The sequence below is a fragment of the Trachemys scripta genome, chromosome 5 (assembly GCF_013100865.1).
Source record: "Trachemys scripta elegans isolate TJP31775 chromosome 5, CAS_Tse_1.0, whole genome shotgun sequence".
Taxonomy (NCBI): Eukaryota; Metazoa; Chordata; order Testudines; family Emydidae; genus Trachemys; species Trachemys scripta.
The window spans coordinates 111696432-111721890 of NC_048302.1; the positions used below are offsets into that span (position 1 = coordinate 111696432).

Genomic DNA, 25459 nt, shown 5'->3' on the forward strand with positions numbered 1-25459 from the left:
TTCCCTTCTCCTATACCCGGGGACTTCACCCATCCTTCATGAATTCCCAAAGGTAATTGCTAAGGCTTCTGAGATTGCTTCAGCTAGTTTCTTAAGGTGTAGTTCATCAGCCCCTGCTGACTTGAATGCATTTAATTTATCTAAATATTCTTTAACATGTTCTTTCCCTATTTTGGCTTGAATTCCTTCCTCCCAATGCATGGTGCAGTGCAAACTGGAATGTGTTATGCATCCTTACAGAGAGTATCAGCACAGTCTCCAGATTTGGCTTGATTTTTAAGTCTCGAGACATACATAAGAAGCCAAGTTTGTGGAAGATCAATTCAGTATTTTAAAATTTCTTTTCTGTAGAAAGCAGTAGAGTAAGGATACAGACAGGGATGTTTGTTTTTGCCTGTGCAGTGGTTCTCTTTGCTCATCCAAGTTACAGGGGACACTTAGTCATGCTTAACAGTACTAATACTTGTGTAGTACTTTACATTTCAAAGCACTGCACAGACATTAATTAATCTTCACAGCACATCTGTGAAGTAGGTAAGTATTATCCCCATTTTGCATATGGAGAAATAGAAGCTTACTGTGTTAAATGACTTGCCCAAGGTTATGCAGCAAGTTCTTGTTAGATGCTTTAGTGTGCAAATGTCTATTTTTTTCTTAGTTTAAAAACTGATCGTCTGTGAGTTGATGACTTAGAAAAATGTCGTAACAATTTAGTCTAATGCTTTGACTATCTATTTTAGGCATGTTGAAGATAGTTGGCAAAAGAAATATGAGCATCCTGAAGAAGATTCCAAAGAAACACAAAAGACAAATGAGGTTTGTGTCATAGCTCAACTAGTAAACTTTATTTTAAATTTCATATCAAAACATCTTTGTTTTACTGTACAGAAATTATCAACTGTCTCTAATCTGTTCATTTTTAATTGGAAAAATGATAATCTGTATATACTACATTTCTCTACTACTAGATTAATCTTTATGAATTATTTTTCCCTGTAATTCTTTCTCTTGGTTTAATTTTCTAGCCTTTGTTATTTTAGTAATGCTGCTTTGCAGCTTTTTAGAACAGCTAGTGTAGAAAACCTTTGTAGTGTTGCAATAAGTAGGAGGAGTTAGGGAGGTTATATTATCTCTGTATTTGACATTGATGGAATACTGTGTCCAGCTCTGGCATTCATACTTCAAGAAAGACGTTAAAGAAGAGCTATGAGAATTATAAAAGATTTGGTAAGCGTGCCTTATAGGAGAGATTGAAGAAGTTTCATTTGTTTAGCTTATCAAAGAGAGGGTTAAGGGGTGATTTTGATCAGTTTATGGATGGGGAACAGAAATTTGATAATAGGGCTCTCCTTCTAGCAGACAGATGTACAGTAAAATTTGTGTTTTCTGGCACTTTACCAACCGGAAAGCTCTATAAATCAGCATTTCTGATCTTCAATAGGGTTGCCAGGTGTCTGTTTTTTCACCGGAACGCCTGGTCAAAAAGGGGTCCTGGCGGCTCCGATCAGCACCGCTGACCAGGCTATTAAAAGTTCGGCTGGTGCAGGGCCGGCAGGCACCCTACGTGGCTCTGCATGGCTCCCCGGAAGTGGCGACATGTCTCTGCTGCTCCTAGGCGGAGGAACGGCCACAGGGGCTGTGGGCACTGCCCCGTCCCGAGTGCTGGCTCTGCAGCTCCCATTGACTGGGAACTGCGACCAATGCGAGCTGCAGGGGCTGCGCCTCCGCTTAGGAGCAGCAGAGATATGCTGCCTCTTCCAAGGAGCCACCCGAGGTGAGCGCCGCCCGGATCTGGAACCCCAAAGCCCCTCCCATGCCCCAGCCCCCTTCCCCGCGCTCCCTCCTTCATCCAAACTCCTTCCCAGAGCCTGCACGCGCACACATCCCGCACCCAGCCCTGAGCCCCCTCCCGCACCCAAACTTCCTCCCTCTTAGTTAACCAGAATTTTTGACTTACCGGCACTCCCCATGCCTCCAACATGCTGGATAACTAAGTTTTTAGTGTAACAAGATTTAGTGGCTGGAAATTCAAGCTTGACAAAATCAGACTGGAAATAAGGTGCAGTTTTTTAATAGTGAGAGTGATTAACCATTGGAACAATTTACCAAAGGTGGTGAGATTCTTCTTGATTTAAAAATTTCTGGTGATGATTGGATTTATTTTAAAGATAAGCTCTAGTTCAAATAGGAAATAATTCAGGGAGGCCTGCTAATTCTGATTATTATTTCATATTTGTACCTATTGGGAGCGAGGAAATTAATTTGGGGTTCTTACAAGAAATATTATGTAACAAATTATTTCAAAGATCTAAATTAAGATGATAAATGGATTCCTCAGTGTAATGAATGTACTGATTTTTTTGGTGGTGTTGTTTTAGACCTGTGAAAAAATCTCTTCAAAGGAGCTGAAGCATAATCATGGAAAAAGCGAAGTGACTAAGCCTGTTAGAAGAGTTTCAGAGTCAGTACATTCAACTGAGGAAAGCAAAAATGATCCTAAAGTGGAAAGAGAACATAAAAGAAAAACCTCTACCTCTCTTCAGATAGAAGGAACGCAGCAGGACACAGAAACAAGGGATCCCAAAAAGCAGCTAGAGAGAGCTGAGATTAGTACTGATGAACTGCAGAAGCAGAAATATGCCTTTAAAAATGAAAAACATCTGAAAAAAGATGATACAGAAATTCAAAATTTGAGAAGTGTTCCCAAGAAAGAAGTCAAATCATTTAGAGATAAAAATGAAAAAGAGAGAACTCTTTCAGAAGATAAATTGTTAGTAAAACATAAATACAAAGGAGACAGTGTACATAAAATAAATGATGATATTGACCTCCATTCTTTTGAGAGAAGCTTGAAAGGCGAGGATAGTGTTCAAAAACATAATCAACAAACAAAGGTTCCATCAGATGATAAATCTGAAAAAAAAAGTAAACACAGAAGCGAAAGGAAAATATCAACAACTAGCAAAGATGGAAAAAATGTTTCTGAATACACTTTAAAAAATGAAGAAATGTTGCGTAAAGAAAATAACAAAAAAGACAGACACATTTCAACAGAAAAGTCAAGAGCAGAATACAAGTCCAAAAGGTCATCAAGTGATTCTAGGCCACAGAAGGATTCTCAAGGTAATTCTAAGCAACTTGTTTCTTCATCACAGAGAAAGAGTGAAAGCTATTTAGAAGATAAACATGAAATAGAATCAACTAATTCAGATAGTAATTTAAGGCAAGAAGATAGTATTCACAGAGATAGACGAAGATCGAAGAGCTTCTTAGAAGACAAGTTTTTGTTAAAGTCTAAATCTAAGAGTCACAGTAAACAATCCAAACCAATTGAAACAGAATTACAAGAAAGTTGTACAAAGCACGAGACTGTTCAGAAACCAGACAAAGATAAGAATATGGAAGAGAATGACACAGATAAACAACGCAAATCCAAGAATGAAGATAAAGTTTTTGATGAAAGCATTGTTGATTTTGAGGTAGAAAGTGGGATGCACTCAATTTATAGTTCGCAAAAAGACTTTAGCCACAGAGTTAAGTTACAAGCAGGCGAAAAGGTAACTGTAAAAGAGAAAAATAAGAGTGATAAAGATTTAAGTTATTCCAAACTAGAAAGAAAGCTGTCAGTAGAAGGTCACAAAAGCAGAAACTTAAAGCATAGCAATAAGGAAATGAAGAAGAAGGAAGAAAGTAACAAATTGGAGGACAAAGATATTAAAGAAATAGACAGTAACCATGAAAAGGTGCAAGGGATTACGATTATGGATAAAAAGTCAAGTAAGAAATTATCTTGTGAAAATAAAAAAGGAAACTTGTCAGCCCATGAAGTGACAATGGAAGAGGAAAAATTAGCAACTGATATATTTGTAACCAGTCATATTCCAGCCACTCAAAGTCCAATCAGGACTAGTGATGGCTTGTTACATTCTGAACAAGGAGAAGAGCCAATGGAAGTTGATTCAGAACAGACATATGCAAAAGTACATGAAGCATCTAAAATTGAAGAAAAAAGCAGTAGTAATTCACTACTAGACATGGACTCTGAAAATGCTGCAAAAGAAAATATGAACCTACATAATTCAAAAAATGAATTAAGAAACAGGTTGGCAGATTTTGAAGCATGTGTGTCAGAGTTTCCAGCTGACAGAAATTTTGAACAAACCATTGAACATGTAAAAAATCCTATTGAAGGAGTTGATGCACTAGATACTATGTCCAAACAAGCTTCTGAGGAGCAAGGACCCATTAAACAAGGGGCATATCAAATGAACATTGTGTATGAAACAAGTGGCAGAATTTTACTTAATGCTCCTATTAAGGAGCAGACTTCAGAAGATGCCAGAAAACCAAAAAAATTAAACAAAGTCAATCCTATTGAAGAAAGTCTTTCTTTAGCAATTAATTCATGCAGACAAGATGCTTCCCATAAAAAGTCCATGGATATATGTATCTCAGACTTCACAGACTCTTTGCCTAATGTAGCTAAAGAGGAATCTCATACTTTAGATAAGATTTGTTTAAAGAAAGACTCCTTTATTTTAGACAACAGTGCATCACAAACTGCATACATGGAACAACAGGGTAGCCCTGTGCTAGGCTGTGTTATGAAAGAAGCTGAGGTCACCATGATAAACACTGAAAAAAAGGATGGTGAGACTTGTCTAATTGGTGAACAAGCAGTAGGAGAGACCATGAGTGATGTAAGTATACAAGAAGGTTATGATCAAGTGACTATGTTAGATAGTGTACAAAGAAGAAATGTGTATAATGTAACTGGTGGAATAGAAGGCAAAAGCTCGATGACTGACCAAGCTGCGGATCATGAAGGTATAAGCATGAAAAAATCTATTTTGATGAACCTGGGGAAAAAAGAAAGTGATGATAACTTAAATATAGGCGCTGCTGCAAAGGAAGAAAAGGGTAGCATGGTGGACATTGTCAAAAAGAGTGAAGGACATGATATGGGTGACGTGGTAGAATCTTCTTTGTTGCTAGTGCCAATGAATGTTATAAGAGTTCCAGAGGAAATAATTAAAGACTCTTTTATAGTTAGTGGAGCAGAAGAAAGTGATGGCATAATAACTGACACTGAAAATAAAAATGAAAGCAATGTAGTGGGCACCAGTGCAGGAAGTGTTGATCACATATACAACAGGCTAGAAACAACTGAGGCCACTGCAATAGGAACTAGCACAGAGAAAATGATTGAGAGCACTGTAATGGCCACTAGTACAGGAGAAGGAAAAGGTGAGGGTGCTGCAATACACTCTGAAAAGGAAAGTGATGCCACAACTACTTGCTCAGAAGAAGAAAGTGAGGTTACTTTAATCTGCACAAGCATAGAAGCCGATGAAGGTTTCACGACAAGTATATGGGCAAAAAGCAATGAAGGTGTCAGTTTCAGCACAGAAGCAGATGGTGAATGTACTGTTGCAGCAGCTGAAGAAGGTAGCGGTGTTGTCACTGGAGGATTTGCAGAAACAGAAAGTTTCCTAACTAGTACAAAGGAAGGAGAAAGTGCTGAGTGCACCATGATTTATACAGAAGAAAATGGTAAAGATTCAGTCAATGCAGGCAGAATAGAAATTGAGGATAATGTGAACAGTGCTGGGACAGAAGAAAAAGATGATGCTGTAACTAGTGCAGGCTCGGAAGAGAAGTGCAAGACTTCAACTTGTAGACGTACAGGCAAATTTGAAGGTTCTGTTACCTGTATAGGTGAAATTGAAAGTGATGGTGCTGTAACCAGTGCAGGCACAGAAGCAGGTGAAGGATCCATGAGCAGCAACAATTCAGATGAATGCCAGAGCAATGTAACTGGTGCTGACCAGTTAAAAGAAAGTGAGGGTGCTGTGACTTGTACAGGTGCAGAAGAAAGAGGTCATGGCTTCATAATTGGCTCAGTGACTGGTGTAGATGCACAAGAAGACAGTGCTGTAACTGGTGCATGTGTTGAAATGGTCATGAACAACAGTACCATGAGTGGAACAAGTGCTGACAAAGGTGAAGATATTGTAAATGGTGAAAGTGCAGTGACCAGCACAGGCATAATAGCAGAAGATGATGCTGAGACTGCAGCAGTCTGCACAGGACTAGAAGATAGCAATGAAAGTTTTGCAGTTGGCTTAGATGTAGAAAAATGCGAAAGTGCAATGGACAGTACAGGAGCAAAAGAAAAAGCTACTATCACTATGATCAGCATAGGGCCTTGTGACGATGAAGGCTTTGTGACTAGCACAGGTGCAAAAGAAGAGGATGAAGAAGGTGAGGGTATTGTGACCAGTACAGGAAGAGGAAATGAAGAAATAGAGCATGCTTCAACCTGTGCAGGAATAGAAGGTGAAAGTGCACTTATTTGTATAGCATCAGAAGAAGGTGAAAGTTCGATTATCTGCATAGTTGCAGAACAAGTAGAAGCTGAGTCTGGTATGGCTGCCACAAATATAAATAAAGATGGGGTTGACAGCAATACTGGTGCAAAGAAAGAAGCTAATGGTGGCATAATCTGCAAAAGTGCAAAGGGGATAGTTGAGAGCAGCGTGACAAGTGCAAGCATAGCAAATGAAGACACTCTGACCCCAAATACAGAAGAGGAGGATGCCATGATGTCTATAGATGTTGAAGCATATGAGGGTCCAATGACTAGTGTAGTGACAGAGAAAGATAAGGGTCAGTCTGCTGCTGCAGCTGAAGAAAAGAATGGCAATAGTGCCAATGGAAGTCATGGCAGAAAATGTGAGGGTCCCATAACTAGTGCAGTCACAAAGAAAGAGGAGAGTCCTCCTGCTTCTACTGATGAAGAAAAAGCTAAAGGTGACGTGATCTCCACCAGTATCGTAGAAGAAGGTGATGCTCCCATGCCATGTTCAGCCACAGAAATTGAAGAAGGTTCCCTCACTGTTGCAAGAACAGATGAAAATGAAAGCTCTGTGGTCTTAATAGACAAGGAAGAATTTGAGGCTCCCAGGCCTAGTACAGCCACAGAATTCAAAGAGACTACATACACTGCCAGCAGTAAACAAGCAAAAGATGAGTGCACCATGATTTCCACCAGTATTGTGGAAGAATTTGAGGCTCCCATGCCCAGTGTAGCTATGGAATATAATAGTCAGGTCACTGCTGCAAGAAAAGAAGTGAATGAGAGTACTATGTTTTGTATAGACATGGAGATATATGAGGTTGCCATGCCCAGTGCATCCAGTGCTAGAGATGATGGAAATCATCCAACTGCAAGCGGCAAAGAAGAAAAAGATGAGTGTGCTATGATTTCCACAAGTATAATGGAAGAACAAGTGATCCTCGTGTCCAGTGAAGCCACAGAGGATAGGATTCAGCATGTTGCTGCAGGCACAGAAGCAAAAAGTGACACTGCCATGATCTCCACAAGTATGGAATATTTTGAGGCTCCTGTGCCCAGTGCAGCCGCACAAGATGAAGATCAACTCACTGCTTCAGGAACAGAAGGAAGACTGGAGGCTGCGATGATCACCAGAAGTGGGACAGAAGAATGTGAGATAGTCCTGATCAGTGCAGCCACACAAGCTGAAAGTCAACTCATTGCAGCAGAAACAGAAGAAAAAGATGAGAGTTCCATGATCACCCCAGATGCAGCAGAAGAATGTAAGGTTGTTGAGACCAGTGCAGCGAGAGATGAGCAGCATGAACTAACTGCTCTAAACACAGAAGGAAAAAGTGGTGGTTCTATGATTATTGTTAGAAAGGTGGTAGAATGTGGGTCTCCAATGCTGAGAGTTGCCAGCAGCAATGAAGATCAACACATTGCTTCAAGTATAGAAGATAAAGAGGAAGGTGCTGTGATCACTCTCAGTACAATGGAAGAATGTGACAGTCTTTTCACCTTCTCAGTCATAGAGGAAAATCAGCTCGTTGCTGCAAATACAGAAGTAAAAGATGAAAATGTCATCTTTAATAGTACCAAAGAAATTGAATGCATCCTGTCATCTACAGGCCCAGAAAAAAGTGATAGTTCTTTGCCTGTGGGTGGTAGAGAAGGAGATGAATGCATATGTAGGGGAGAAAAGGATATTCATGAGGATGCTGTGATGGGAGAATCAGTAGTAGCTAAGATCACATCAGACACTGAAGTTGCAGAAACAGCTGAAACTACAGTGAACCTCATAAGTGTAGATGAAGCCCTCTGTATGGAGATTAGTACAGAGTCTACAGTCATTGTTAGCCCTTCTACAGAGATGGGTGCAAGTGGTGAAAGAGCAGAAGAGTATATTCCATATGTGGAATTTACATCAGAACCTTGTATTCCTTCAGAAGAAGCAAAGAGGAATGATAATTTTAAAAACATAGACTATAATGTTAACAGTAGCTTATTATTAGAAAGTGACTTTTCTGAAGCAAGGACTTCACCTCCTAGGGCACAAACTCTTCCGCTAGTTTCTGAACATGAAAGCAAATTGGCTGTAAATACCAATCAGGGTGAAATAACTGTAGAAGCAAAACTGGGAGAAAAGAGTGACTTCCCTGTGTCGCATATGGATAAACAATTTGAGAATGATGGCAAAAAGAACACCGTGGAAGTAGATGATAACCTTGGAATCGAAGTTTCTTTTCAACAAAATACAAGCTTCAATTCAGGTAAGGTTTTCTCTTTCTCTTCCCTCCTGCACCCCCTTTGATTTATAAACTGCATGTACCTAACATACTTTGTAGTTCCTGAATCTACATATGTAGGGGAAATTCTGTTGAAATGCCCTATAATGGTCTGTCTGGTACTGATGGATCTTTTCTTTTGAGAAGGGTGTAACACCTTCTCATGAAAATCAGCCTCTCCCATTAAGGCCTGGTCTACACTTGGGGGGAGTGGAAGATCGATCTAAGATATGCAACTTCAGCTACGAGAATAGCGTAGCTGAAATCGACGTATCTTAGATCGACTTAGATTGACTTACTTCGCGTCCTTGCAGCGCGGAATCGACGGCCGCTGCTCCCATTAATTCCGCTTCCACCTCTCGCCCTGGTGGAGTTCTGGAGTCGACAGGAAGTGCGTTCAGGGATCGATCACTACCCGCTGATCCGGCGGGTAGTGTAGACATACCTTAAGTAATGTCTCTTTCCTGTCTAGTGACTTACACAGTCACAGAGGCTCACAATACGACCACTCAAATATTACCTTTCAATATGGGATTACAGATGTCATGAATGAAATTAATGTATGCAGCAACTGACAAGCATTCAATAAAGTCTCACCACATTCTTATAATTCATACTTCTTTTAACAATGGTAACACACATGTGATTCCAGCTATGTATTTGGCAGTGGTCAGTTGAGACCTGGGGACCTCGACATGAGCTGCCAGCATCAGAGTTACTTCATTGCAGATTCAGAAGAAATTGGGCTGTATAAGAAAGAAAGCTCTCAGATATACTATATCTTCATTAATAGTAAAGGAAACAGAAAATACTGGTCAAGTAATTTTCCTTTTATAAATGCTTTCTTCTTCTCTCTCAGGTTTTTTCACTAATAAAGGTAGAAGAAATACATTAAACATTGTAAGACAAATTTAGCTTCCAGAAAATATGCCAAATTGACAAACCTGAAGACTGAAGTTCACTATGTATAGAATAGGGACAAGTATGGGCCATGACAATGCAAACTTCCACTCATTGCCCTGCAAATCTTCCTCAACCCTGTCTCCTCTGGGGAATACTGGGTAGTCCAATCTTCCTATGCAATTTTTGTTCTCCGCTGAAACAGCCTACATGGATGCCAGTTGTTGTACTCATTTTATTTGGTGGACTGCAACCAGTGAGTCATTTCACATAGATCATCAGGCAGCCTTCAGATGGTAATGACTTTTGGTTACTAAGATTTTAAAAAATGAGTTCCTGAAGACTTCAGAATCCATATTTAGATATGTAATTAATTGACCTTATTTTCAGAGGCGTGGCGCACCCTGTGGCTCCCATTTGAAGTGTATGTCGGAGGGGTGACTTTTCAGGATCTTGCAAAAAGACAATCATTATATTAGTTGGAGCTATTGAATATTTAGCCTCTCTGAAAACCTGGTCATTTATTTGGATGCCTAATTATGGACTTAAACTCTTAACTTTAGGCATCACCTTCTTCTACGGTACTAGTAGAGATCACGTCACCTTTAGCTTTTTCTTCATCAGTAGAAGCAGGAGGACTCTCATCTTTCTTTGTGACTGCACTGATTATGGGACCCTCACATTTTGTGCCATGACTTCCATGGGCACTATGGTCATTCTTTTCTTCAGCTGCAGCAGCAGACTGACCCTTATCTTTCTCTCTCACTACACTAGTAATTTTAAAAAAAATAAAATCTTGATTTATGTCCCTTAGTGTAACTCCTGAGCTATCTAGTGACTCATACAGTTTTAATGGACTATTTAGATTTTTACATAATGAAGTCTGTTGATATTTACTAACAGTATTTAAAATAAAATGTTGAATATTTTCCATAATTTTCAAAATTAAGCTGAGAGAAACGTGGAATCCAATGTTCTCTACCCCAAGTCTTCCATCAAAACGTAAAAAAGTGGATGGGAGAGTGAACTTTATTTTGTGGGGGACAGATTATTTTCAAAATGATTAATTCATTTCATCACTGGGGTAGCTACATCAGATTCATCAAGTTTATATGATGTTCCTGGGGAACAGCAGTCCTATTGCGGTTCTACACAAATTAATAAAATTGTTAATCTACTTATATTTCATCAGGCAAGAAAGAAACTTTACCAATCTTGGCTGAAGAACTGGAACTGAAAACAAACTTGAAGGCTGAAGAGGTATTTTGAAAATAGCGATAACATTCTCTTCTGTGTAGTTGTGCACAATCTTAAGTTGAAATTTTCTTTTTTATATTTATTACTATTTAAATAGAATGTGTGTGCAACTAAAACTAAATTTGAATCTTGCAAGCTTTAAAGGGACATTCTCCAGATATGTAGCTGCAGCTTTTCAAGTGACTCGTATTTAAATTGCACACATGCACCTTACAGATTATTCAGCAGTAGAATCTGTTGCCTGTTCCAATGGTGTACTTCCCCCTTTTAAATAGCTACATAATGTCTCAAACTGTGCCTCCCCCCCCCCTTTTTTTTAAGGGTTGAAGTCATATTGTGAATATGCTTATTATGATAAATAGTTCTTCTGAACATACTTATGCATGCATAAATTTTATAATCCTTAATATCCATTAGTTAAGTATTTTGAAATGAACAGATGCTACTGATGTTCATTTTCTCTGCTCCACTTTTTTGTGCTGAGCTGCAAAATCACTTGTTTCAAGAGAAAGCCAGGGAAGACTGGAAAAATTGACTGTCTAAGGAAGATATTTTTATTGCCACAACAGCTACATACTCTGGTGATAACTACTTTAGAAGAACTTGTAGATGGAATACACCACTAATCTAGATTTATACTAAAGTACCTTCAAAGAACTTCACTTACAGGGAGAATAATCCCTAGAAACTGCATCTGGATTTCAAGTGATTTCTCTTGAGATCTCTACATTACAATAATCCATTGTTTCTGTGGCAGATTTAACAGTTAAGTAGAACTAATGGTGCTGTACTTTTTGGTGATATAACACTGCTAATCCCCACTACTAAACTAAAATGATGTATCAATATTTGATTGAAAAGCTGTTTAAAATCTTGTAATTCAAAGCTCTCTCCACTGCTTTGCTGAGGCTATACAGTGATACCCGTTACTATGGATACGAGACATTTTTCCCCCCCCCATAGACCTGAAGTATTTTGTTTTCTTTGTATGCTGCTTTTAGCCACAAAAGTCTAGAAGTCCAACAAGGGAAGAACTGCATGAGGAGCCTCATATTGAAGAGTGTCTAAAAGGTAGAGTTATTTTGTTGTGGCTTAGTACGCTTGTTTGGCACTGGTGCAGCCCCTACTGAAATATTTTGTCCAGTTCTCAGGTCCACAATTCAGGAAGGATATTGACAAATAGGAGCGGGTTTAGAGAAGAACCACAAGAATGATTAAAGGATTGGAAAACATGCCTTAGTGATGTACTCTGTTTAGCTTAACAAAAAGAAGATTAAGGGGTGACTTGATTAGTCTGTTGATACCTACATTGGGAACAAAAAATTGATAATGAACCCTTCAGTCTAGCAGACAGAAGTATTTATGGGAATGTTTGAAAGTTGAAGCTAGATAAATTCAGATTGGAAATAAGGTGTATATTTGTAACATTTAGGATAATTAGCCTTTGGAACAATTTACTAGGGCTTGCGGTGGAGTCTCCATCTCTGGCAATTTTTAGAAAAACCACTCAGTCTTAATTTGAAAGATATATGCTCTACTTCAAATAGGAAGTATCAGAGGGGTAGCCGTGTTAGTCTGAATCTGTAAAAAGCAACAGAGGGTCCTGTGGCACAGGACACTCTGTTGCTTTTTTCAAATAGGAATTAATTCAGTGAAGTCCTATGGTCTGTGTTCTGCAGCTGGACAAACTAGATTATAAGAGTGTATTATTTCTGTCCTTAGTTATGTGTCTCTACATTTTTATGATGACAGTGGTTTATATTTTCATATTTGGGAGTTTAAGTACTATCTACTAATTCCTACACAGATGATAAGTTTTAATTGAGACTATGCATAGAGGGCTTGAACCAAAGGCCACTGAAGCCCATTTGAAGATTTTCCATTGATATATATTTTTTGTGGATCAGAATCAGAAAAACTAGTCATCCTAAAACTGCCGTATGTCAATCATCTTGACCCATTGCTTTAGAAATAATACCCAAGGAAAAGCAGTTTAAGTTAATAAATAATAAATAATTAGTAAATAAATAATTTTTTTAATAAATTAAAAAAAAAAAAGTAATGTCACAGGGGGTTAAAGGCCCCAAGCGCTGCCTTGTGATGAAGTCAGGTGATAAAGGGTCACATGACGCTCCAGCACCTCCTATAAGCTGGGCTGCATAGGCTATCTGTGGACCTACTGGACGAGACATGAGGAGCAGGAAGGCTCTGGTAGTAGAGCAAGGATTGTGGCAAGTTAGGGAAGCTTGTCAGAATTTAGGGATAGGCCCTAGAAGGCAGACTGTGGAGGAACCTGCACAGCTTGGTTGGGGAAGAACTGCAGTCTCTTGAAGTGTAGCTGCAGAGAATCCTGCTGACCAGGTGAGGAATGATTTGAACCTGGAAGGGCCAAGAAAACTCACTTTTATTATTTAACTAGAATGGTTCAATAAAGCAGACCCCAAGAGGAGAAGTTAATGAAAACTCCTGGGTGTGAATTAACTGGAGAGTTGGGGGGGGACTGAGCTTGGATTAGGCTCAGTTCCCCCCACCTCCCCCCCCAACTCTCTCATTAATTCACACTCAGGTAACTGTATTGCCGTATCATTTGGTGGCTAGCTCTGAGCCACACTTTTCAATGGAATAGAATAAATATGTTGGGTTGGGGGTTGGAAACATGCTATTGTAACATGACAAAAGTGGCTTATCCTATGAATTTGTATTGAATGGAAATAGCCTTTCTAAAAGGTTAAATCAGAGCATCAAAGTGCCTCAGTAATACACTAGAAATTTGCTTCATAAATCTTCAGATGCTACTATTAATTGCTTGAGACAGCAATCTCAGAGGTAGTTTCTCTATCTCGTTTCCATCCCCTTATTTCCCATGTTGGCCTCTATGGAAGATTTCTAATTGCAAGCAGAGTACAAACTGTTAATGTCCTCATAATGTTGTCAGTATTCAGGTAAAATACAGCAACCTTCCCATAGGGATGTAGGACTAAACTTAGAATGTCCTTGTTTTTAGTGTTTTAACAAGTCTCTTGCAGAAATGGTACTAGTAATTGCATTTCTATTATGGCTGAGTCAGTGTCTTATTAGTACTAGCTTCAGAGGAAGATTTCATGTGTCTTCCCTCCTAGCCAGAAGATAGCAAGTTCATATCCATTTGCCATAGTTTGAAGAGCATTTATAAGTTGAATGATGGGAAAATTGTATTTTCTCAAGTTAAAGGCTGAGTTATTTTTAGGACTATGTAACCTGTTAGAAATCTCTTCCACTGCAAATGTTTTTGCACTCACTTAATTCCTTCTCCAAGTATTCTTTTCAAATATTTATTGCAGTTGTTTTGTTATGCCTATAAGGCTGAAAAAAACCAGTACTGCTTAGAATGTTTTTTTTTTTATATTTTTTCCTGTCTTCTTGATGGAGTTTGTGCTCCAGGTAATTTTGTAAGGACATTTGCCACATGACTGAGAAACAGAGATCATCTTCAATTATTGCAACAACTAGATAACAAGACTAAGTTGAATTACAAAAGATAACAGGGATAACACTACGTGTGCATGGTGCTGTCCAAGGAAATTAAAGACACAGTCCCTTCCCCAAATAGTTTAGAGTTGAAGGCCTAGAGCCAGTAAAGTGTTGCGGCTAGGTATACAGTTACCCCCTCCCATATTGATTCTGAAGCCAGCTGGACCCTTAGGTATGATTAGGATTCGGGTGAGTTGGCTGCGGGTTAGACTAGATAACCTTTGCAGTCCCTTCTAACCCTGTGATTCTATGCTTCTACATGATGTATGAAAGGATAACCTTGACAAGGGGGGCAGAGAGGTAGGTTTACCTAAAATAGAATATGGGGGTTTAAGTCGATTCTTAATATAGGTAAGTAGATAGATATAGACTTTAATATCAATCTGCTTCTGTTGTGTTGAGTAACATGGCAGAGCCTTTGATAAGCCCTCAGCTAACCTACTTGTATAGTTGAATTTTTTTCTGCTTCTATTTGTGTTCTTCCACCACTTACCAAAAAAAAAGCCCCTCCTCAAAAACAGAATAAAAGTAGCCATAATTCTTAACATGTATCAGGCCTAAAAGTCCCAATCCTGCCAGGAACTCTGCAGGGGCGTACCCACCATACCTGTGCGGATCCCCGTCAAAGTCAGTGAGACTCCTCATAGGACAGAAGTCTGCCTCCTTGGAGCTCATTCCTCATCATAGAAGGAAATTAGGAATCCAGGTCCCTTCCTTGTGTACAACATACTTTTTTTTTAATTACTTATTTTGAAAAATCATCATCAGTCCTTGTGTGACATTTGATCTGTCCAGGACACGTTTTTATATGTCCAGGAAACGTTTTTATTCTGCTGATCCTAAATTCTTTAAAACAAGGGAGAAATGGAACACTTCACAAGTGTGTATGAAAGTCTGATTATGTGGTGCTGGTTAATATTAAAAAAAAAAATGCAATAGTAGTTTTGACCAGTGCTTCATAGAGACCAGTGCTACGTAGATGGCAAGGTCATAGTGTACGCTGGATGATTGCCACTCATGCAGTGCTTAAATTTTTTGTAGACCTGTAAGATTCTAAATTACAAGATCTGCAAATTCCTGCTGACATGACATTAGGTATAAATGTAATTGTAGATTTATTCTTCAGGGGATCAGATTCATACAGACATCTGTAAAAACTTTTGCTTCATAAATGCATGTAAGGAAATAGGCATTGTTCAAATATGCATTTATACAAAAGGGTTTTTAAACCGTGAATATTGGCTGCAGAGTATTATCTTCAGAGGACCGATTTTTCTTTTGTTCTTTTTTTATTATTACTACTACTACTACTGGTCTCAGGATACCATGCTAATTTGTCCTTTGAGATTCACGTACTTTTTAACGGGCACTTTAAAGCACTTAGTTACTCAGTCATCCAGACGCGCAGTACTTAGTTTAAAATGTGTGGACTGAACTGGCTAAAGTAATCTTTCATAATGTAAAATGTTTCACAAAAGAATCCCTTTGTTGTGTAAATCATGTTAGATATGACACATATTCAAGATTTTAATGCTTTGTTGTGCTGGATAGAAATTTTTTTTAAAATACTCTTTGCTGTGTTTGGTGTAGTTCAACATACGTAAAAGGAAGTTGTTTAAAAGACAAATGTGTATTCTGTCACTGTTGAGTATGAACAGCAGACACAGTAGTTTAGTAGTCCAAGATTCCAAGGAATGTAAACATATCATTGCTGTTTGAGCGGCTAGGATCTAACTCTTCAATTGACAGTGCTTTTAAAAATTGAAAGATACCATTTTGCAATCTAAGGGTGTAACAGTAAAAAGTTTGACTGTGTGGAATACTTTTAAATATTGCCACCACGGATCATTTAAATTATGCTGGATACTGGCTCTTGTATCCTAAATGTAGGATAGGAAACTTAAATTGCATGGAATGCTTTTAGTTGTTTTAAACCTTTAATAAGAAAATATGAAGTCGGTGCTTCAGGGACCAGATTTTCAAAAGTGCTCAGCACCTACAGATGGTAACCGCTTTCAAAAAGATTTCAGCTCTCATTTACATATCAGTACAAAATGGCCAGATTTTGAAAAATACTCTAGACCCCAGCAGCTCCCATAGTTCCCTGTCAGGAAGCAAAGAGGGTCAGTGACTTGTACAAGAGCACAGAGTGAGCTTTATCTGATCCGGAATTGGCACGCAAGCCTTTCTGGCTTCTAGTCTTGTGCTCTGGCTGCTAAACTATGCTTTTTTCTCTTTTTAGCATATTACAGAAGTGACATACTTGGGCCTTGCTACTGGAATCATGTGAGCTTAGGTTCCCCTACTGAGCCCGATGCTCCGGCATGTGTTGTGTACTATCCCATGATCCAGCATCCAGCTTTGTGATTTTAAATATATGGCGTGAAATCCTAATCCCATTGAAGTAAATAGCATTGCACCATTGATTTCAAAAGGGCCAGAATTTCACCCATGAATATCTAAATTATCTGTAGCCATAAAACACTAGTGATTTTAAACTACCTTACCCTTTAGAAATCAAAATTATATTTTTCATGTATTTTTTAAAAAAAAACCATTGCATTACACAGTACATGAACTTTACATATTCTGGAACCTTTTTGGATACATCATGAGGCAACACACAGCTTCTGCTGGGCTTTTTGATTTCCATAAAATCAGTGTTCTGTTTTATTTTAACAGATTTGCCACTGAAGAATGCTTCTTTGAAGAAAGACCCTAAAGACGTAAGATCTTGTTACGTTTACTTTATTTTACGTTTTGGATTTACACTGAGCAGTCTCTGAAGGGAAGTAAGAGAGACAGGGTGAGTGAGAAAATACCTTTTATTGGACCAGCTTCAACAGAAGTTCAACCTCATCCATCTTGTCTCTCTAATATCCTGGGACCAACATGGCTACGACAGAATTGCATGCCACAATCTAAAGGGAAATGTTATTTCTAGTATATACAAGGTCTGTGTATAATGAGGTTATGCAGCTATGCAAATTGATGCATAATTGCTATTTTTCAATTTGCCACATAAGTGTGCGTAGAGTACCTCAGCTCTTCCTTTCTTGACTTCACTATCCAGAGCTTGGTTCTTATCTCTGAACCTGTGTTCTCAACCTGATAGGTGTTGAGAGCATTGCGGATGCAAGCACATTGAGCTTTTTAGGAAAGAGGTTTTGTTACATTACTCTGCAACAGTCTGTGGCCATTTCAGGACCAGTGTTGACAGATTGAAATGAGAAGTTTCATTAAATCTCCTCAGCGGGAGGAATAGAGAGGGGAAAAAAGGGGATGATAATTGAAACTTTAAGAAGGCCAGGCTTTCTGATGATACTATCTGATGTGATCATACAAGGATTTGTAGGTTGATAAATATAATAGGGTGTAGTTGAAAACATTGCAGATGTAAAATGTCATAGGGTATTAAAGGCACGTACTTTATAACACAAAGCTGCCAACCCAGATGACAAAATAATGCATTAAAGTATAAAAATTAATAATCTATAATGTACTTAAACATTTTAGAATCATTAAGCATTTACCTGTCTGAGCTATTACTAGAGAATGATTCTTTCTGTAAGAATTATTTCCCAGTCCTGTATTATGATGGTGATTTACTGCATTTCTGGTCCTCCTAAAACTGCTGTTTATAAATTTAGCATCTGCACATAGCTGTGTGCTGTCCCATTAATGTAGATTAGTATGTAGTCCATCCTATTGCATCCTTTTCAAAACATATAAAAATGTTTTAATTGAAGCTTGAAGGAAAGCTCTCATTAAAAATATAATAAGTAGAAATTGTGGAAATACTAATAGTTATAACAGAGCTAAACTGCTCTTCCATCATGTTGCTGTTCTGTGGTATTATAGGTATTAGAGCTCTAAGAACAAACTTGTTTGTGTTCATTCAGTTCTTTCCTTCTACTGCATATTCTACTTTGAGAGTAGCAATTGGGGAAAACTTTCTCCTCTTTCAGCCTTCATAACTTCAGTGAATAAAATAAGCGTACTAACTTTGCAATTGTAATTTACGCTTAGGTGGAAAACTCTGACACACAAAGAGTTGAAGAGTGTAGCTGCAAAGAAAGGAAATCTAAATCTCCAGTAACTACAGGTAAAGAAACAGGTAGGTAAGTAAGTATATTCTTAAGTATACTGTACAACAGAGCTGGTTAGAAAAACACTGACAGAACCATTTTCAGTTGGAAAGTGTAGTTTCGTGAAAATTGAAAAGCGTCAATTTTGCCAAAATTTCCTTTCAAAGAAAAAATGGGCGGGAGGGGGCATTTCAGCCTTTCTAAGACAAAAAAATTTCCTTTTGAAACGACTTTTTGCTTCACATTTTTTTTTTGGTATTCTATATTATAATTTAAGTCAAAGTTGAAATAAGTTTCAATTGACCAAAACCAATTTTTTTATGGAATTTTCTTTCATGGAGAATTGCAATATTTTAGGGGGTTGTTCTGAATTAGAACAAAAACAAATTTTCAAAATCTTTAAATCCTCCTCAAAATGGGATTTCCATTCTCCACGCATCTCTACTGCATACACACATAGCTAAACAAAAAGTGAAGTTCCATGCTAAATGTGTTTATGAAATATATTTCTCTTACTGATTGTTTCACCATGGAATTACTAAATCATGATTTTATTTTTAATTTTTGGCTTTGGGATATACCAGCAAAGGGTGATTGTATGATGCTGTTTGGGACCGATAGTTCAGACTAATATACACTATTTATTTCTTTATAACTTTCAACACTCAGACGCATCAGAGTGGCTCAACAATCACTGTCCTACCCTCATTTTTTTCTTCAGAGATATTACTGAATTATCTGGTCAGATAGATATTTCATTTTTTTTTTTTACTATTGGACATTTTGAATCCAAAAAAGTTAGGCCTGAATTTTCAGGAAGTTTCATCATGCAGTTACCGTAGTTGTATACTGAAGTTGGGTAATTCTTCGCATTCACAGAACTTTTATGCATGCAAATCCCCCAAAATAAAGCAGGAACAGTGCAACAGCAGTGTACTTAATAAAGCTAAAAAGATTTTACAAATCTATTTTCATTCCCATGTATTGCATTGGCCCACAAGTGATAAGAATTCCCTGCACACCCAGATATCTCAATGTTAATCACCTCCCTGCCCCCTTTTTTGTTTAGCTGTCTCCCACGATGCATAGATGGTACTACTGACCATTAACCTTTGGTCAGAGAAATCAAACTTGACTTCACTTGAAAGCAAAGCTGCTATTGGGTTATCTAGTGTAAATTCTACAGTACAATGGCAACCTGTAATGAAAAATCTCACACACAAGCGTATTGTACAACTGTTAATTTATGGTCAAATTAAGGTCAAACATACTCTTCAATTCTTAGGTCAAAAAAAAATCTTTATATACTCTTGCTTTTTTACAAAATACAAGGGAAGAACATATAGGTGAAAGCCTGAACACCAGGAAAAAAAGCTTACCTTTCTTCTAGTTTTTCCTTGCTGCTAGAATAGAGACAAAAATACGTCTGAATGTACCCTTTATTTTCCTTCTTGTGTGAGAATGTTAGGGTTCATAAAAGGCATATACAGAGGACTTCACTCTGATATCCCTGCAGAGTGAAGTCCTCTGTACATTCACAGAACAGGTATAGTAAATGCAGCTTCAGTGCAAGCTTATTCACAGTGCCCTAGAACCCCGGTTTGGAGGGATTATCATTAGCAAGATAGTTCAGTCTCAGTGCCCAATCACTAGACCTGTCCCCTGGGACTGCCACCAGATGTACTGTGTCCACTGGGAATTGGACTGAGGGAAATCAATCACAGTGTCACTTCAGAATGGAGATTTAAATATTTAATTCTGCTCTACACAGTCCAGCTTCAGGCAAGATGCAACATACAGTGCATAAACATTCTTCAGAACTACACTTACTACTCACTTTTCTCTGAGCATTTTATATCCAATATGTGCAGTGTATACTAATGACTTGATCATTTATATATTTATACTTTTGTGTTTCAGCACAGGAAACTTCAAATACCATAGACATGACAGAAGCAGCAAATATCCAGATTGAAGTAAAAGATCAAGAGGTAAGCATGCTTATTCTCTTCAGCCTTTACAGACGGAAGCAAAACATACATAACCATTTTACTTCAAGACCTTGGGTTTTCTGACCCAACATTCTAAATGGAACGTGAAGTTGGCATATATACAGATACTTTTGAACTACCAGTGGCTGGGAACAGGATTGCCTCTTCTGTTCTCTCATGTGGTAAATCTGACATACTCCCACTTTTTAATTACAGATAGAAATACCGGATCAGGAAAAAGTAAGCAGCATGCCAGGAATGGGAAAAAAACAATCGCCTACTCGAGAAGGTGAATCAGGTAGCTGAAACAACTGCAGACACACACATTTATCTTCATAAATCTTAAGGGTTTTTTATACTTGTGTGTTCAAATTTGTGTGTATAACCATGGCTCATGGGCCAGTCTGGTAACTTAATGGTATTGCTCTGCACAGCCATGCATTAGGCTCAGATTTGATTTCCAGTCCTAGTCTCTACCTTCAAAGGTTGATTTGGTTCCAAGAAATTTGTGGGCATACCTGGCACTGATCATCGATGAACTGTCTCATTAGGGAGTAGCACAGGCAGGTTAGAGACACCTGATTCCTGCAGGAGCAGAGACCTCCAGCCAGAACCGCAGCCTTCCCTGCACATTGAAGTGGGTGTCACTGGCCCTGAGGCAGCGCAGGGAGCCCTCTGCAGCCCCATTATCATGGTCATGCACGTGACCCATGCAGTACTGTCTGCTTGAGTTTGCAGAGAGTCAAAAACAATTAGTCTGACAAGTGGGCATCGCTCCTATTCATCTCCATGGACTGTTAACTCAGATGTTAAATGTCAACATTGTTACCTATTTCACTGTTGTTAAAAGCAGTTAAGAAAGCAGGGGGATGTTAGGAAGACCTGCATAATCTGTTGAGTGGCATTTCATTTTGGTGTTATGAGTGGATGGCGCATAGGAGAGTACCACTGCCTTTTTCTCCCCAATCTGACCAGTGGAGCTGAAAGGCCAGAGGGGAGGAACAGAGCCAAGGGAGGTATCGCATCCTCATCAAAGGGCAGCCACTCCCATAGAGTCCAGCAAGAAATCCCCATTTCCTTCAAGGGAGAGACGAGTCCAGCAGTACCCATAGATGTAGGTGAATCGTACTGAGAGGGAACCAACTCCTGCAAGCCTGAGGATCCCAGCAGAACACACACGATCATATTTTGAACATCACAAAATCTACTGCGAGTGGTGTCTCATTTTGGCATCTGAAGTAGGTGGAGCTTAGCTTGTTGGTAAAGCTTGGGAGAATATCACTTTTTTTTTTTCTTTCTTTTTTTTTTTTTTTTTTCCAGTTCAAGCCCTGATGGACAGGGCAGTGGCGCTTGATCTGGGAGGTGAAGTGTGGGGGGGAGACAGAGGGAAAAGGAGCTCCACTCTAATAATATCCCCACAAATGTTTCACCTGTTCAGTCAGAGCATCTAATGTCAGAATCTATATGGGAATATCCATCCAAGAACTGTGATCTGCCCTGGGTAATATTGATTAAGCCCTGCCTCAATTACCGCTGAAGAGTTTTACAAAAAGAAGATAATATTGCACCTCTTAACCATAATTATTTTATACACACTACATATTAATGACAGTAGAAGAGTAAAAATATGTGAATGATATTGGACTAATGGAAACTTTCACTTCCTCTCTTGATGACTGCTTTTCTTCTGTTGCTCCAGAGAACAAATGAATTTATCAAAATGATTAATTGTAAATATATTGAATGCAAACATATAGCATGTAAAGTAGTTTTGCTGTTTAATCTGGTTGGAGTGCAGTTGAGGTCCATGTTTAATTTAGTGTGCCACATCTATGAAATTGAGGTTGTTATGCTTTTTAAAAAAACTATGATTAATATAGAACTGAAAGTTTCTTTTCATTGTTTCGTGTATTTGCTCCTTCAAAGAGAAAGGACTTGATTTTTTTTTTTTTTTTCCCCTGATTTACAAAAATGTAAATCAAGGACAACTTGGCTGATGCAAAACAGGTGTAAATGAGAAGAGGATCAGGCTCTCATAAGCATAGACAGGCGCACGTCAGTTAAACATTTAAACTGTTTTGCAGATGATTATCCGATTACTCAGGATTTGAGAAAAGGAAACAAACAGAGTCAGTGCTCCAAAATAAAAGATATCAAGGTATTTTTATCCATTTTCACTGTTGTAGTCAAAAAGATATTGAGAGAATTTTGGTGTCTGATGCTGTAGATATATATGTTTTGATTTTGGGGGTGATTTTCATAATTACAATAATATTGTAACTATTGAATATTACCATGAAAAGATTCAAACTGTTCAAGCCTCAATTTTGAACTCTTCCAAAATTATGAGGCTGCTAAGAGTCACACATCAGATGTATCAAGTATCAGGGGGTAGCCGTGTTAGTCTGTATCTACAAAAACAACAAGGAGTCTGGTGGCAAACAGATTTATTTGGGCATAAGCTTTTGTGAGGTTTTTACCCAGGAAAGCTTATGCCCAAATAAATCTGTTAGTCTTTAAGACACATCAGATGTGACATTCACACATTTGGCAGCTCTTTGCATCGTCCTTCATTTCAGTATAATCTGCCTGCAGCAGAAACTTGTACATCTGGCTGGACAGCAGGCATACAACACCAGTTCCCTCTCAACCATTGCAGGCTGCTGCTACCAAAGATTCTGCTTCTCCTCTCTCTGCTCCCCCTGTTGGTGCCCTGCCAGCTTGGGTCTCTGGAATTGGGGGAAGAGGAAGAGGCTAGTGCTATATATTGCAGGCAGAGATGTGAGGAAATGAGGGGGAAGGAGCAGAATGGGGGAATACTGAAAGGGAGCAACAAAAAGGTGGGGTAGAATGGGGAGCAGGGACAGAGATTGGGCAGGAGCTGAAAATGAGCAGGATACAAAGGCTGAAAGAGGATTGGGGCACAATTGTGGGGTGACTGGAGAGGGACAGCTTGGTGAAGCCTATTCCAGGCTCACTGCCACCTAAAATCTTCCTCCTACACAACAACTCTCCTAGGCTGTGCCAGCCTCTTCTACAGCCCCACCCATAGTCCAGGCTATCTCAACTTCTCCCCCTGAAGAAAACACCCCTTCTAAACTCTCCTTCCAACACTCCATTCGTTGCACCAGTCCCCTGCTTTTGAGTTTTAATGGGAATAGGCTCCTGTCTCCCTTGCATGTATGGCTATGGAGGACCCTGAAGGGGAAACCACTAGCTATTTTTCATAATCAAGAAATGTCACACACAGAGCTGAACACCACCTGGTTACTGTGAAATTTGTATAATCCAGTGGGGAATATACCAGGTTATTTTTTTCTTCCCCCTGCATCTGATGGAAAAATAGCCATCATCTGAGTGTGTCTGAGTATATTCTGTGTGACCAGATTATCCCACTACATGGTACCAGCATTCAACTGATGCTCTGTCTTTAGTAAGGGGGGGGGGGGGGGAAAGATGAAGAATGCACAGCACAGGTCCCACAGTAGTACGTCTTCTATTGACAGTTTATTAATCTGCAAATATTAAGACAAAATTGGAGGGATAAAATACTCTGTAGAGGAATGATCCCATGATATTTTGTGTGTTCTCTCTCCCATTGACTTTTTAGTACTAAAGTTTTAATGGAGAATTAAATAGCCATGAAGAATAAAAATAGTATTTTACACTAATATTTTTAAGAGTAGCTGGGAGTGACCTTATAGTTGTAATAAAATACTCTTTTTTTGTTATTTTTTTCAAAATAATTCAGGATGTGGCCTCTGGAGATATAGCTGAAGTATCCAAAGAAATCATTAGGAAACACGCACCTCTTTCAAGTGCTGTGGAAGAAAAAGGTAATGTAAATATAAATTCAGGGCAATTTACTGAAACTGTACACAGCTAATTTTTTTTAATTAGAATATATCTTTGAGATAACAAAATGAGAATCGTTATTTCATAATTAAATATTTGCTTATCTTCTCCATTAATAGTGTTATGCCTATAAAAAATGTTAAGTGTAGTAGCCATTGAAAAACACTTGGTTGGCTTCTGAAATTGCCAAAGAGTTAATTCGGGTCCCCTGGAAGGCCTGTCCAGAGAAGGCGCACAGGAATGTAAGCCAGCCACTGGTTCTGCTCCATTGCATGACCTGGAGTCAGAAAATGGGCAGTTTGCCAGAGAGGTAGGAGGGTCAGGACACTTCACCAGTGAGGCTCTGTGTAGCTCTGGCCATAAATTAGAGCTGCCTTTCCTTGACAGAACCACAACCTGCTCTCCCAGAGAGGAACTCCCCCTTCCAGTCAGCTGCCTGTAGGAGCAAAGTGTATAAATTGCATTGACTGTGGGTGACTTAGCCCTATTAATTAATTTATACATTGTACTAAAAAAACCAAATTATATAGTGTCCTATGAATTAATGTTGGCTTTTACTTCCTCATCTATCTTCCTTTGCATAGTGTCAATACACTAACACGGGATTGATCTGTTTAATGGCTTCAGTTCTCAATACCAACAAACCTGCTGACAAATCTGAGTTTGTTTTGCAATTAACCACCTATTCAGCTCACCTCCCTAGCTTTCTGGTTGGTGGGTGTGGGGAAAAAAATTAATAGTAGTATCAATAAATGACTTGACTTTGGGGTTCTTGTTACAATAATATGGGTCACCCTCTCAAACTTTGTAATTCCATTACTTTATAATCCAAAATCCAGTACAGTAACTCCCACTTGTCTAATGAAGCAGCCTAAACAACATAATACAGCAAAAATTGTAAGACCAATATTATCTGATTTATTAATAATATTTTTACTGACATTTAATTTATAGTACCCCCAGGCATATAAAGTAGTTTTGAGCAGTACAGAGACTATGGCCAATATTTTTTGTTTCTAAAGCGAAGATATGCAGTGATGTTGTGTCTTTTGACTTTGTATTTTGTGCAGATGAGTTAACCAGCAAGCAGGATACTTGTGAAAAAACAAAGCAGAGTCTGGAGCGTAATTTAAGTTCTGTAGAGGCAAGTAGTCTTATCCATCTTAATTCATTGCCATTTGAAAGTTTAGCAATGAAACAGACTTTCTGTCTGCGGCAATAAAAATAAAATAT

At 38.6% G+C, this 25459-nt stretch overlaps 1 protein-coding gene across 3 annotated transcripts in view; it reads left to right on the forward strand.

Annotated features, from left to right (window-relative positions):
• Positions 1 to 25459, forward strand: part of BOD1L1 (biorientation of chromosomes in cell division 1 like 1) — a 53318-nt gene that overhangs the window by 11468 nt on the left and 16391 nt on the right. For 2 of the 3 annotated variants that reach the window (XM_034770997.1, XM_034770999.1), the window contains exons 9-19: positions 741 to 816; positions 2379 to 8610; positions 10718 to 10785; positions 11784 to 11853; positions 16975 to 17018; positions 18322 to 18409; positions 20301 to 20371; positions 20588 to 20669; positions 22456 to 22529; positions 24123 to 24207; positions 25297 to 25370. In XM_034770997.1, the coding sequence (XP_034626888.1) occupies positions 741 to 816; positions 2379 to 8610; positions 10718 to 10785; positions 11784 to 11853; positions 16975 to 17018; positions 18322 to 18409; positions 20301 to 20371; positions 20588 to 20669; positions 22456 to 22529; positions 24123 to 24207; positions 25297 to 25370 (6964 nt within the window). The remainder of the gene's footprint in view (positions 1 to 740; positions 817 to 2378; positions 8611 to 10717; positions 10786 to 11783; positions 11854 to 16974; positions 17019 to 18321; positions 18410 to 20300; positions 20372 to 20587; positions 20670 to 22455; positions 22530 to 24122; positions 24208 to 25296; positions 25371 to 25459) is intronic. The other variant, XM_034770998.1, reaches the window with a different exon arrangement.